The 14089-nt window shown below is 37.9% G+C and overlaps 1 protein-coding gene across 1 annotated transcript; it reads right to left on the bottom strand.

The window, feature by feature from the left end:
• Positions 1–4655: 4655 nt before the first annotated feature.
• Pdc (phosducin) lies at positions 4656–10224 on the bottom strand. Its single transcript, XM_052200931.1, has 3 exons — positions 10128–10224; positions 7561–7712; positions 4656–5183 (listed from the first exon to the last, which is right to left on the bottom strand). Exons 1-3 carry the CDS (start codon positions 10186–10188, stop codon positions 4656–4658), a joined length of 741 nt encoding a protein of 246 aa, XP_052056891.1. The 5' UTR covers positions 10189–10224.
• Between the last annotated feature and the right edge of the window lie 3865 nt (positions 10225–14089).

Raw genomic sequence — 14089 nt, 5'->3', positions numbered from 1 at the left:
GCTTTCTATGTCATGGTAAGCATGGTATGTATGGTAACTGGGCATGATTTTTGCCTTCTAGAGAGCACTTGACAATGTCTAAAGAAAGTTTTTTGTTGTTGCAATTAGAGGAGGGATGTTACTAGCAATTATTTGAGAACAGTCAGAGATGCTGTTAACTGTCTTTTAGTGTGCAGGACAAATCTTCACAGAAATGCCAATAATAGTGAATTTCAGAAATCTTGACATAGGAGCAGCCATTAGGATGAATAATGGAATCCAAAGAGACAATGGGAGAAGAAAGGCCTTGATAAGGAGAACCCTATCAAGGAAGCAAGGCCACAAAATAAGACTGGAACAGCATAGGCCATGAACACCGGGTAAAGCAGCTTGAGAATCATCATCAGCGTTCAGTGTTCCCCAAAGCATGGAAGATGAACTGTAGAATCTAATGTGTACAGTGGTCAGGCCATTTTTTTGTAGTTACTTATCTGCCTTTCCCTACTTTGGAATTTTTAAAGGACTTTTCTCTTTTGATTTAAATATTGTTTTTTTCATTGTATTTTTTTATTGGATATTTTCTTTATTTACATTTCTAATGTTATCCCCTTTTCCGGTTTAAATATATATATATAAATAATATATAAATTTATATATAATAAATATATAAATGTACATAAGGTGCTTGGTAAGTTCATTTCTAGAAGGCTGTGAGTGCTGTGTTTGCTATAGATGCATTGCATCTGACATCTTCATGAATTAGCTTCGAAGTATATAAGGACAACTCTATGCCTTTAAATCTGTGTAGTATATGAATCATTTTACTTGTTATATATCTATTAATAATGACAAGGAATAGTTAAGTGGTATTTGCATGTTAGGCACTCTTCTAATTAACTTATACGATTTACTCATTTTTGTCTCATAGTAATTTTGTGAAGAAGTGAAGTCATTATCTGTGTTTGACAGGTTTTTAAAAGGTGCAGAGAGATTAATTAGTATGCACAAATTCACAAAATGAATGAATGGATTCAGATCAAGAAGTTTGCTACTGGTGCCCACTGGAGTCACCGGCATCACAACAGAGACATGGGGATACAAAGATGTAAGCAGTTATCTTCTGTTTCACGTATAAAGGCTTTTTTTTTCTTTACCTTGTGTTTCTTGCTCTCTGGAACTCTGTATGGACATTGCAGATTATCAGTAATGTTTTCTGAACAAATGAATAAATTAGCTTTTCAATTTACAATTCAAATTTACTATTCCTTACAAAATTTCCTAGCATTAGATAGCAAGCAAATTATCCTTCAGGTCTATTACATTTAAGGTCTGTTATTGTTTGAATAATCATGTGACATGGTATAGCATTTTAAACTTTTTAACTTAAAATTCTTTCTTTGGTAAATCAAAAATGATCTCTGAGGTGGATCTGGGAGAAGCGAAAGATGAAATTGGGGGTGAATATGATCAAAATACATCGTTGAAATTCTCAAAGAATTAATAAATATGTTTTTAAATGATCTTTTCTCCTATGGAATTAAACAACAGACAAAGTGTTTACGTGAAGGCATTTATAAAGCAGCATTTTTAATTCTAGTCAAATCCTGCCTTCTCGTGTGACTCTCCAGATGAGTGTTCTATGATCAAAGCTTGCCCCGGCACCCACTAATCACCTAGTGCTTATGCTGAGAATGGTTGCTGTCATCACCTGCTCTCTGAGGTGGAACCACCTAGTTACTTTTGTTTTGACAATGATGGGTTAAATACATTCCTGGGCTTAGTCTGGCTTAAGCTTGCAAGCTGTTTATTCAAAATGAAAAGATGATGGTTTGTTTCCTACAGGTGAGGAGCTTTCTTTGGATAGGAATGTTTCAAAGCAGTAATCTCTCTCTCTCTCTCTCTCTCTCTCTCTCTCTCTCTCTCTCTCTCTCTCTCTCTCTCTCTCACTTATGCTTACTATAGATGGATGTTTTCCTTCAATGATTAGCCTTTCTTTCCTTCCTGGAGCCTGCGACCCTGCTTTATTCTGCCACTGAGAGTGAATGACTAAATAGCTAATAACTGGATAAAAGGAGTAAACGAATAACTGAATCACGAATAACTGAACCTACATCTTGTTCTTAAACTATTGTTGTATTTTGGGTATTTGACCATTCTTCTTCGACATCTCACCACCATCCTTTAAGGGTTTCCTTCCTGTCTGTGGAATTAATGCCGATCTATAGCTAGTCTATTGGGCCTTTAGATTTATAAAGATTTCATGTGAAGATGCTCGGCTTTCTGTTAACATTTTTTTTTTTTAATTTTGCTCTTGCTTTTGTTCTTAGCCAACACTGTCATTGAATTAATGACTCCCAACCCTCTTGTCTTGTCTCGGCCTCCTGAGTACAGGACACGGCACCACATCTGACTTTTTTGCTACATTTGTAAGACCAGTACTTTCTTAGTAAAGAATTCTATAAGAGATGAATGTGTTTTCATCCTCTACTTGATAGAAAATACTGTTTTTAAAGCTCCTTGACTACATGTATACATCATACATGGTCCCTCTTCCATGGTCCACGTGATATCTCTATTGTCTGGAAATTTAAAAGCAGGCCATATGGTCCTTAAAATGCTTCCCACAAATGTATAACGAGGAATCAATATTCAGGATTTTAGATTCATGAACAAAAATATTCATTTAGAGATAAAACTATGCTGGAGGCCAGTTGGCATAAACTGGTCATTGCAAGGAATTCTGATGCATCTGTTCATCATGAGTACATATGCCAGTGGCAGACTTCCTGCCTTCTTTTCCTTTCCTATTCTTTGTTTGCTTTTTTTTCTTACCCTAATCGATATAGAAGATTGTAGAGTCTAAAGAAAGACAGAGGCGAAGATGTGAATCTGAGAGTTGACTGAAAAAGAAGACGAGGACTGAGTACTTAGTGAAGGACTTCGAAGGAAGTAACATTTGGATAGTGGGGCCATGTCAGTATGTTGTCAGAAGCCAGAGGAGGTAACTCAAAGGGAAGAAAGTTCCCATAAACCCTCTGATATGAGTTTATGGGAAGTTGAATACAATATGGACTAAAAGTTGTTCAATAAACTTGTTAAGAGATTTCACCTGTATTTAAATTGCTTGACAGGAACTCCTTGTGAGGAACAGGAATCGCAGGCTGTTTTAGATATCTCCTTTAAGAGTTGTGATTTTAAAGAAAACCAGAGATATGAGTGGTAGGTTAAAACTTTAAATTGTAGATGGACATACTTTAAATAGTGGGCAATACATAAATATTTCAAAGCCAATATTAATAATACATAGAGAAGAGGGGCAGAGAGTGCAGAGGAGAGAGGTATAAGCACAGAGGAGAACTTCCGGTGTCTGTGGGACTGCGTGGAGGTACCGCACAGCCCGCACAGCCGGATCTGCTGGCTGGAGACACCTGTGTGGATGCTTCTTCCATAGTATAGTACACCATGTTCCTGCGAGGTTGTCATTCAGTTCAGATGGTTGAAAGATGAGGTAGTTCTCATCAGAAAATGTCTGAGAAAGGTTTAGAGGATGAGGGCGGAAGAGCTCTAAGCTCGTTACTTAAAAAGTTGGCGACCAAAGCTTCGGATAGTTGTATGTTTAACCCATGAGCTGCCGGGCGCTGACATACTCCAACCATCTCACAAGGAGTCCGTGTCTGGATGTGTACCAAGCACCGTTTCTTCCGTAGCTCACCACGCTGCTTTGGCCCTCACCATCTTTTTACTCTGAGTTAGACACCGTTCATCTTACTCCCCAGCTAACTTATGCATTTATACTTTAATGTTTTATTTTATTTTGCACTTCCATGTCTGTGTGACAGAGGACAACTTCCAAAAGTTTTGTTTTGTTTTGGATTTTTGAGACAGGGTTTCTCTGTGTAGCCCTGGCTATCTCTAGAACTCATTTGCTAGATCAGACTGGCCTCGAACTCAGAGAGATCCATCTACCTCTGCTCCCAGAGTGCTGGGATTAAAGAAGGTGTACACCCTCACTGCCAGGCTTTTTTTTTTTTTTTTTTTTTTTTTTTTTTTTTTTTTTTTTTGGACAAACTTCCAAATATTTTCAAGAAAAGTGAAAGCTATTTTCTTCTCTGCATCTTGTATTGTTTTAAAAATAAAAACAATACAGATGCTGATTTGTGGTTATTCAAGACTAATAAATGAAACCATTTTAATTTTTTTTGAGTTTTATGAAGTTTTTAAGTACTCGACTCACAGTAGACTTTTTGTCTACTGTGTAAATAGTTACACAGACTATTTGTTACTTAATAGGATTTTTATTCTTATCATACAAATCAATTTATAAGTAGTATACAGCTTCAAAAGCCCAAATCAAAATGCCAAGGGAAAAATGAGGAGTAAAAAGCTAGCACAGAACTTGAAAGGGATTTTCACAATGACCTAATGTTGACATTACCCACCTCCTCTGTTCACTAGTTATTTGCTAAGGACCACAATATTTTTGCAGTAAAAATATTATCTCAATTAAATCATTAGTACTAAAATGATATTTACATAATTTTAGTGTCTTTCTCCTCAAATTTGGATAGTCAATGTCATATTTAGTGTTTACTAAAGGAATATAGATACTACCAAAGGGGGGAAAATCAGTGTTCACTGTGTAAAGGATAGACACGAGATACTGACATCCTGAATGCTTATTCAATGTCTTCGTCTTCCATGTTGGTCTGCTCTAGGTCATGTATCTCTCTTTCTGGTAGTAATCCATATTCATTTAGGAAAGACTCCACATCCGCAGCAAAAAATTCTTCAGCAAATTGTTCGGCAACACTAATAAAATTGCTTATGAGTTCCCCACCTTTGTATACAAGCAAGGTAGGGAGGACATCTGAGGAAAAGCGGTCCCCAGCTCCAGTATTAGAAGCTCGTATCTTACAGAACTTGACCATGGGGTACTCCACTGCGAGGCAAGCTAAGCTGCTATTGAGAGCATCACAGCCCCTGACACCATCCTCGTAAATGTTAACCACGATTGTGGTGACCTTCTGCTCCTTCTCAATGGTTTCCAGGAACTGCTCCCCTGTTTCTAGCTCGTACACAAACCCATACCTAGGCCCAAAACTCAGCCTCTGATGCATATCCTGCATGCACTGTCTACGGTATTTGCGAAGGCAACTCTCATCTTCTTTGTCTTGATGAATCAGTTCATATTCTTGAATGCTCATCTGAGAACACATGAAAGAAATAATAGAGATAATTCAGTGAGGAATGTTTCATCTTTAGATGTATCAAGCTCATTCTCAAGTCTAGAAGCTTTTCCTTGTTGACCTCTCTGCTTAGACCACGCCTTCCCTGCTTCTAACATAGCATTTCTCATTTAAGCACTGGCTCAAAGGTAACTTCCAGGACCCTTACTCTACACTTTCTTTATTCTGTTTTTATTTTCAATGAAATAAGTACTGTTGGAGCTTGTATTATATATTTGATTAACTAACTAATTAATTAATTAATTAATGTTCAGTGTCAGCAGGTATTTTTTTTTTTCTGATTATAGGCACTACCCAGATCTGCTGACTCAGAACCTGTAAGGGTGAGGCTGAATTGTCTGTGTTTTAACAAGCCTTCTAGGTTATTCCTTACTACTGGGCTACATTCTATTGTGGTTAGAACATCAAATTATCTTAATACCTTTTCATAATATGGACTCCATTATTAATATATTCGATAGACAATTAATCACCTCTTACTTTCAACCAAGAAAAAAAATAGACCTAAAGGAATGATGAAGTCTAGTGTCATACGGCTTGCTGAAAGGTGCGGAGCGGCCCAGAAACTTGGAAGCTGGCATCTGGGGAGCCAAAAGACGGTAGTCACCTGTCACATCCTGTAACTCTTGAACTGCATCTGCTGACTGTTTTTTTTTTTTTTTTTTTCCTAGACAGGGTTTCTCTGTGTAGCCCTGGCTGTCCTGGAACTCACTCTGTAGGCCAGGCTGGCCTTGAACTCAGAAATCCGCCTGCTTCTGTCTCCCAAGTGTTGGGATTGAAGGTGTGCGCCACCACCACCCGGCTTGCTGACTGTTTTATATTACTTGTTTCTGCCTCTTGTATGTTTTCCTAATATTCCCAGTTTTTCCTACCTCCCAATCTACCCTCCCTCTCTCTTTCTTCCTTTGTCTTTCATCCCCCTTTCTTTTCATATGGTCTTGCTCTGTAGCCCAGACTAGCCTAGAATTCAAGGTCATCCTAGCTCAACCTCCCCAGTGCCACCATACCTAGGTTTCTTTCCTATTCTAATAGTTTCTCTGTTAATATTATCATCTCAATTCCATTCTTTTAGGCCTAAAATTATTAAGTGTTTTGCACAATTCATAAGCAGCCAACATAGTTCTGCTAGTTCAAGCAACCCAGCCCCATGCATATTGATTTGGAGACACATTTGAGAATTGCTGTCAGAAGTTATCCTGTTTGTACATGGAGGCATAGACAGGCACACAGGCACATTTCTGAAGCTTAGCCAGCATAAAATTTTTAATACTAACAACTCAGATTTAGGGAAGGAAGGGGGCTTATGTGACTTTCGGAGAGTGGGGAACCAGAAAAGGGGAAATCATTTGAAATGTAAATAAAAAATATATCGAATAAAATTTAAAAAAACATTTTTAAAATTTATTTTCCCTTCACAGTCTGTTCAAAACAAATGAAGACATTCTTACAATTCCTCAGTTTGGAAAATGTGATTGTCTCGTCCACACTGCATGATTACTCAGAGAAAGAGCCAACTTCTGTCTTCTGCGTGTCACACCGTTAGACTAAAGATCACTATCATGACCGGAAGCCATCGGCCAAGACATATTTCTGTTCATAGTCTCTTAACCCAGTATACTCCCAGTATAAACTGTTTTGGTGATGAAGGATCCACTGGAGTGATCTCCCACGAATGAAGATCTCCTAATTGCTTCCTTCTCCATCATCATTAATCTCGTCAGATAAATATGACAAACTTATGGAGATTTAAAAATGGACTAAAATATTTTAAGAAGGAAATAAAAATACTGATATTCTACCAATTTAATATTCAAATAATCTCCATCGACGTTTTAGAGGCCATCTTTGACTCTAGAGCTTTCTGTCACAGAAACACACACATGCATAACTAAGACTCTTGCAATGCCGTCCTTTTTAGCGTTGAGCTTTTCTTATCTCCTTCCTGCTCTTCCCAGGCAATTCTATTTTTCAAAACTATGAATATCCTCAACCCAGTGCACACCTCTCTACTTCTCTGCACACAGATTCACGTGCCTGTAATCATGCAGGAGCGAAAGCACACAACAATGTCTTTTGTTGACTTAGAGAATGGAATAGTTCATATAATTTAAAATTATATATTTTGTTTTCTCATTTTTCTAAACTTGTTCTACAACAGTTCAGACATTCATAATCTGTTCTTTTTATTCTCACATGTGTTTCCTAGTATAGAATACCTTGGTCACAGTATTCACTTTGTACTACAAGGAAAGCATCTCATAATACTCTGAAGTGATTCCTTTGAGTGACTCAGACTAGGTAACACAGAATCATAGCCAGTCTCTTCTTCTCTTACCTTTCTGCTCATTCTTTCTCTTGAGTCTTTGTCATCTCTGCTCTGAGGAGAGGACATTTGTCTGAGGATTTCCTTCTTGCTGGGTGGAATTGAATCACCATCTTCACTTTCTAATTTAAACTTTCTCCAATCATTTATTACTCCTTTGGGTCCTGAAATTAAAATTTTAAACTCTTAATCCTCATCATGGTGGGGACATCAAGATCAGGCGCTTGAGGCACCTGGTCCATTGTATCTATACACAGAAGGATTAAAATTTTTCTCTTAATCCTCAGGCGGGCTGGAGAGATGGCTCAGAGGCTGTTCTTCCAGAGGCCCTGAGTTCGAGTCCCAGCAACTACATGATGTTTCATAACCATTTCTAAATGAGACCTGGTGCCCTTTTCTGGCATGCAGGCATACATGAGGGCAGGATATATATTAGTGATCTACCAATTTAATATATATGCCAATTCCAATTATACATATATTACATTTTATATATCTATATAAATATATTTATTAATAGAACTACCCATACTAAAGCTGAGTCTTGGCCTTCATTAATGAAGTATTCTACATTTGGGCATATTCTTTCTCTCTCACATTGTATATTATATTGTGTATTAATTTATAACATAGATTGTATAAATTTAAACAAAGTGATTATAGCTGATTTTATTAATTCAGGCAACCATGTTTTTATTTTTATTATTCTACAGTCCTCCGGAAGAGTGGCAAGTGCTCTTAACCACTGAGCCATCTCTCCACCCCAAGAGTCATCATTCTTTCTCTTCTTTTCCTTTTCAATGTAGAGCTCAGTAAATTATTATGAATGTCTATACAATTTACTTAGTTCTTACTGATAGGTGGTATTGTTTCCTTATGTTTTCTATCATGTATGATGTTGAATGAGGCATCTTATAATCAATTTTTTATCCTGTCTGTCAAGTGTAAGCAAAATGCCTCGGTTGTAGGATGTGACTCTTCCTGGGTGTGATGGTGCTAACTGTCCTTGCAGAGGTCAAACCACTTTGATTAGTACGCCTCCCAGCGTTTCATTCAGAAGATGTGCTAAACTTACAGTTTTTCTACTTCTGAGGAAAAAAATGCATCTCACCAAAGTTGTGTCTGTGTCTTTTTTTAGGTTATTTTTCACTGCAAATCTTTCACCCTCTGTGATTAATATTGATCGGTGGTTAATATGATCATCAATTTGATATGACCTGTAGCCGCTTAAAAGATAAGCCTCTAAGCATGTCTGTAAGGGCTTATTTAGTTGAGTTAACTGAGGTGGGAAGACAAACCTTAACTATGGTGTCACCATTCCATGGTGGGTCCTGGAGACAGGTAATTAAGCGTTACCATTCACTTTGCTCTGCCTTCTGTGTATAGATACAATGGACCAGGTGCCTCAAGTGCCTGATCTTGATGTCCCCACCATGGTGACTGTACCTAGAACTGTGAGCAAACATGAGCTCTTCCTGTCTTAAGTTGTTTATGTCTGGATATTTCATCACAGTAACATAAAAACACACCAAGTAACTAGTACATCCCCTATTGTATTTGGCTGCTGTTTAATTTCTTATTATTTATAAATACTCTTAATATATTAAAATATTAATTTGTTGTCTATTGGATTGTACATGTTTTTCCTAAGTATGTTAAATTTTCCCTTAATATTTTCTCCTGATAGCGCATACCTGACAATGGCCTTTCCTTTGCTGCTTCTCCTTTCCTTTTCTGTGCACCTGCTTTTTCTCCCCCTCCATTCACTCCCTTCACTCTGTCCCTCCTCCCGCAATCCCTGCGTCCTCCCAGCAAATCAACCTATCTTCTCTCTGATAATTTCTTTGCTTTTTTCATCCTTAGAAAGATACTTTTACCATAGATATTATTAAATAAATTCCCATACCCATATTCTGGTACAAATGTGAATTCATTCAAACCTATGACTGAATTCAGAGGTTCCAAACCATGCTTACAGATATGGGAGGTAATAGTGACAGATTCTGTAGAGTCAAAAGGCTTCTGAATGTAGAACTTAAGTCACAGCATCTAACATTTATGCTCTTGGTAGTGGCATATAAATAACCACATACAATTCAACAAGTTAAGAATAGCTCCTTGATAAAATGTTGTTTTGGATATTCTGGAGGTAGATTGATTCAAGCATTCTTTATTAGAGTTGTTTTTTTCACATTAAAAAAGCTAAAATTAAGTATCAATTATTTTTGATCACTAATATATATTTAGATATCATGTACCAAGGAAGGCTGTAGTAGGTACAGGCAGGGGAATTGGCAGAATAGAAAGGACCTTATTAAATTGTAGATAGAGGAGTCTTATGATACCAGGGTAGCAGGAAATTATCAACAATTTGTGGTTTTTATTTTTTTCAAACTCATTGATAACTGATCTTGGGTCATTTCATTTTATGCTAATTTCTTTAGTCAAATGTTTTAAAATGATTCTTCCTGATTAGGTGAAGGTATTACTTAAATTCAATAATATTCTCTGTAAGAGTAGGAAATATTCCTAGATTTAATCTTACTTCAATTATTATGTTTCCTCTGCACATTAGTTACCTGTGTGTGTGGCCTGTCCTTCAAAATCTTCCTCTAAGCTTTGGCTTGCGGCTTCTTCCATTCTATGGGTTGGGTTTGGTGTAGTCTGTATGATGAAAAAAAGAACCAGTAAGGCTGATAAGTTCCAGATCACACATGCAAGCACATACACATCCTTAAATACACGTGCATGTATTTATAATCCCCTGATGTCGCCCTTGAGGATTAAGGGTTTTCACTATGGGAAAGAGTACTTTGAATGTTTCTGTCTGCATTGTAAGAGGATATTGATTTAGCAAGTGCTACTAAAGATGTTTGTATAATTTGTGGTTTGTCTTTTGAAGGTTTATGTTTTCATTTTGGGCTTAGGTACTTTGGTGAACACTATTGATTAATAAATTCCCTGTTTTTATTACTACGTGTCAAAAGATTTCATAAGGCTCTACTCCTATATCTCATATAATGAAAAATCCTAATTAGCTGTATGTTGGCTGTCTTAGTGTTCTATTGCTGTGAAGAGACACCATGACCAAGGCAACAATTATAAAACAAAAGTATTTAATTAGGAGCTTGATTACAGTTGCAGATGTTTAGTCCATTACCATCATGGCTGAAGCATGCAGACAGGTACTGGAGATGGAGCTGAGAGCTACATTATGATCCATAGGCAAAGAGAAAAAGACCGTTGGCCTGGCATAGGCTTGTGACACCTTTCTTCCAACAAAGCCACACCTATTTCAACAAGGCCATACCTCCTAGTCGTTCTAATCTTTCTCAAATAGTGCCACACCCTCTTGATGACTCATCATTCAAATACGTGAGCATTTGGGTCTTTTTTTCCTGATTGTTTTTATTAGATATATTCTTCATTTACATTTCAAATGTTGTCCCCTTTCCTGGTTTCCCTCCCTGAAAATCCCCCCACCCATGTCCCCTCCCCCTGCTCACCAATCCACCCACATGTGCTTCCCTGTCCTGGCCTTCCCCTATACTGGGATGTCTAGCCTTCTCAGGACCAAGGGCCTCTCCTCCCATTGATGTCCAACAAGGCCATTCTGTGCTACATATGCATCTGGAGCCATGGGCCCTCCATGTGTACTCTTTGGTTGGTGGTTTAGTCCCTGAGAGCTCTGAGGGTACTAGGTGGTTCAAATTGTTGTTCCTCCTATGATGTTGCAAACTCCTTCAGCTCCTTGGGCCCTTTCGCTAGCTCCTCCATTTGGGGACCCTGTGCTCAGTTCAATGGTTTACCTGAGAGTGTCCCCCTCTGCATTTGTTATGCACTGACAGAGCCTCCAAGGTGACAGCTATATCAAGTTCCTGTCAGCAAGCACTTGTTGGTATCTACAATAGTGTCTGGATTGTGTAACTGTATATGGGATGGGATCCCTAGGAGGGGCAGTCTCTGGATGGTTTTTCCCTCAGTCTCTGTTCCACCCTTTGTCTCTATATCTCCTCCTGTGGGTATTTTGTTGCTGCTTCTAAGAAGGACCAGAGTATCCATACTTTGTTCTTCCTCCTTCTTGAGCTTCATTTAGTCTGTGAATTGTATCTTCGGTATTCCCAGCTTCTGGCCTAATATCTACTTATCAGTGAGGGCGTACCGTGTGTGTTCTTTTGTGAACATTCTCAACCATTCAATATACCTCACTCAGGATGATCTTTACTAGTTCCATCCATTTGCTTAAGACTTTTATGAATTCATTGTTTTTAATAGCTGAGTAGAATTCCATTGTGTAAATGTACCACATTTTTCTGTATTCATTCCTCTGTTGAGGGACATCTGGGTTCTTTCCAGCTTCTGACTATTACAAATAGGGCTGCTATGAACATAGTGGAACGCGTGTCTTTATTGCATGATGGAGAATCCTCTGGGAGGATATATGACCAGGAGTGGTATAATAGCAGGGTCCTCCAGCAGTATTATGCCCAGTTTTCTGAGGAACTGCCAAACTGATTTCCAGAGTGGTTGTATCAGCTTGCAATCCCACCAGCAGTGGAAAAGTGTTCCTCTTTCTCCACATCCTTGCCAGCACCTGCTGTCTCCTGAGTTTTTCATCTTAGCCATTCTGACTGGTGTGAGATGAAATCTCAGGGTTGTTTTGATTTGCATTTCTCTGATGACTAAGGATGTTAAACATTTCTTTAGGTGTTTCTCAGTCATTCAATATTCCTCAAGTGAAAATTCTTAGTTTAGCTCTAACCCATTTTTTTAAAAAGGGTTACTTGGTGTTATATCCCCCTTTTCATTTCTAATTTTGTTAATTTGGATACTTTTCCTGTGCCCTTTGGTCAGTCTGGCTAAGGGTTTATCTATCTTGTTGATTTTCTCAAAGAACCAGCTCCTGGATTCATTGATTCTTTGTATGGTTCTCTTTGTTTCCACTTGATTGATTTCAGCCCTGAGTTTGATGGTTTCCTCTCTTCTACTCCTCCTGGGGGAATTGGCTTCTTTTTGTTCCAGGGCTTTCAGGTGTGTCATTAAGCTGCTAGTGTATGCTCTCTCCATTTTCTTTTTGGAGGCATTCAGGGCTATGAGTTTTCCTCTTAGCACTGCTTTCATTGTGTCCCAAAGATTTGGGTATGTTGTGCCTTCATTTTCATTAAATTCTAAAAAGTCTCTGATTTCTTTCTTTATTTCTTCTTTGGCCAATGTGTCATTGAGTAGAGTATTGTTCAGCCTCCATGTGTATGTGGGCTTTCTGTTGTTTTTCTTGCTATTAAAAACCACTCTTACACCATAGTGATCTGATAGAAAGCATGGGATCATTTTGATCTTTTTATATTTGTTGAGGTCTGTCTTGTGACCAATTATATGGTCGATTTTGGAGAAGGTACCATGAGGTGCTGAGAAAAAGGTATATTCTTTTGCTTTAGGGTGAAATGTTCTATAAATATCAGTCAAATCCCAATACATAATCCACACATCAAATACAAGAAGAATGGAGGAGTGGCCCCTTGTTCTGGAAAGACTCAGTGAAGCAGTATAGGGCAAAACCAGAACAGGGAAGTGGGAAGGGTTGGGTGGGAAAACAGGGGGAGGGAAGGAGACTGATGGGACTTTTGGGAGTGGGAGTCTAGAAAAGGGGAAATCATTTGAAATGTAAATAAAAAATATATCGAATAAAAAAATCATAGGAGAGAGATGGTCTCCTCCCACAGGGGGTAAAAAAGGGTTATTTGGTTCTCTGGAGTCTAACTTCTTGAGCTCTTTGTATATCTTAGATATAAGACCTGTGTCAGATGTAGGGTTGGTAAATATCTTTTCCCAATTTGTTGGTTGCCATTTTGTCCTATTGACAGTGTCCTTTGCCTTACAGAAACTTTGTAATTTTATGAGGTTCCATTTGTCAATTCTTGATCTTAGAGCATAAGCTATTGGTGTTCTGGTCAGGAAAATTTCCCCTTTGCCCATGTGCTCAAGGCTCTTCCCCACTTTTTTTTCTATTAGTTTCAGTTTATCTGGTTTTATGTGTAGGTTTTGATCCATTTGGACTTGAGCTTTCTATAAAGAGATAAGAAGGGATTGATTTGCATTCTTCTGCATGCTAACTGCCAGTTGAACCAGCATCATTTGTTGAGCTATCTTTTTTCCACCAGATGGTTTTAGTTCCTTTGTCAAAGATCAAGTGGGTTTGTTTCTGGGTCTTTACTTGTATTCCATTTAACTCAGCATTCAAATACATAAGCATAGGGGTCCATTCTTATTCAAACCACCATTCTTACTATAACCATTTACTGCAGGACTTGCATTTTCCAAGTACCGTATGTGACAAATTTATTTAATGCTCTCCTAGCCCAATATAGTAGGACATAAGTAATTCCATTTGAAAATTGTGGAAGCTCGAGAAAATGTGGTTATTTGTAATGCATGTTTAGTACAGGATTTTAACCTAGACTATTTGATTTTGGAGCCTACTGTTATCCATCACGCTATTTATCAAAGTAACTAATTTGGATTCTTTCTTCCTATGATTTGAAAA

This window comes from Apodemus sylvaticus, chromosome 12, assembly GCF_947179515.1.
Source record: "Apodemus sylvaticus chromosome 12, mApoSyl1.1, whole genome shotgun sequence".
Classification (NCBI taxonomy): domain Eukaryota; kingdom Metazoa; phylum Chordata; class Mammalia; order Rodentia; family Muridae; genus Apodemus; species Apodemus sylvaticus.
Note: the sequence above shows the minus strand (reverse complement) of the source record. Positions and strands in the feature narration are given on the sequence as shown.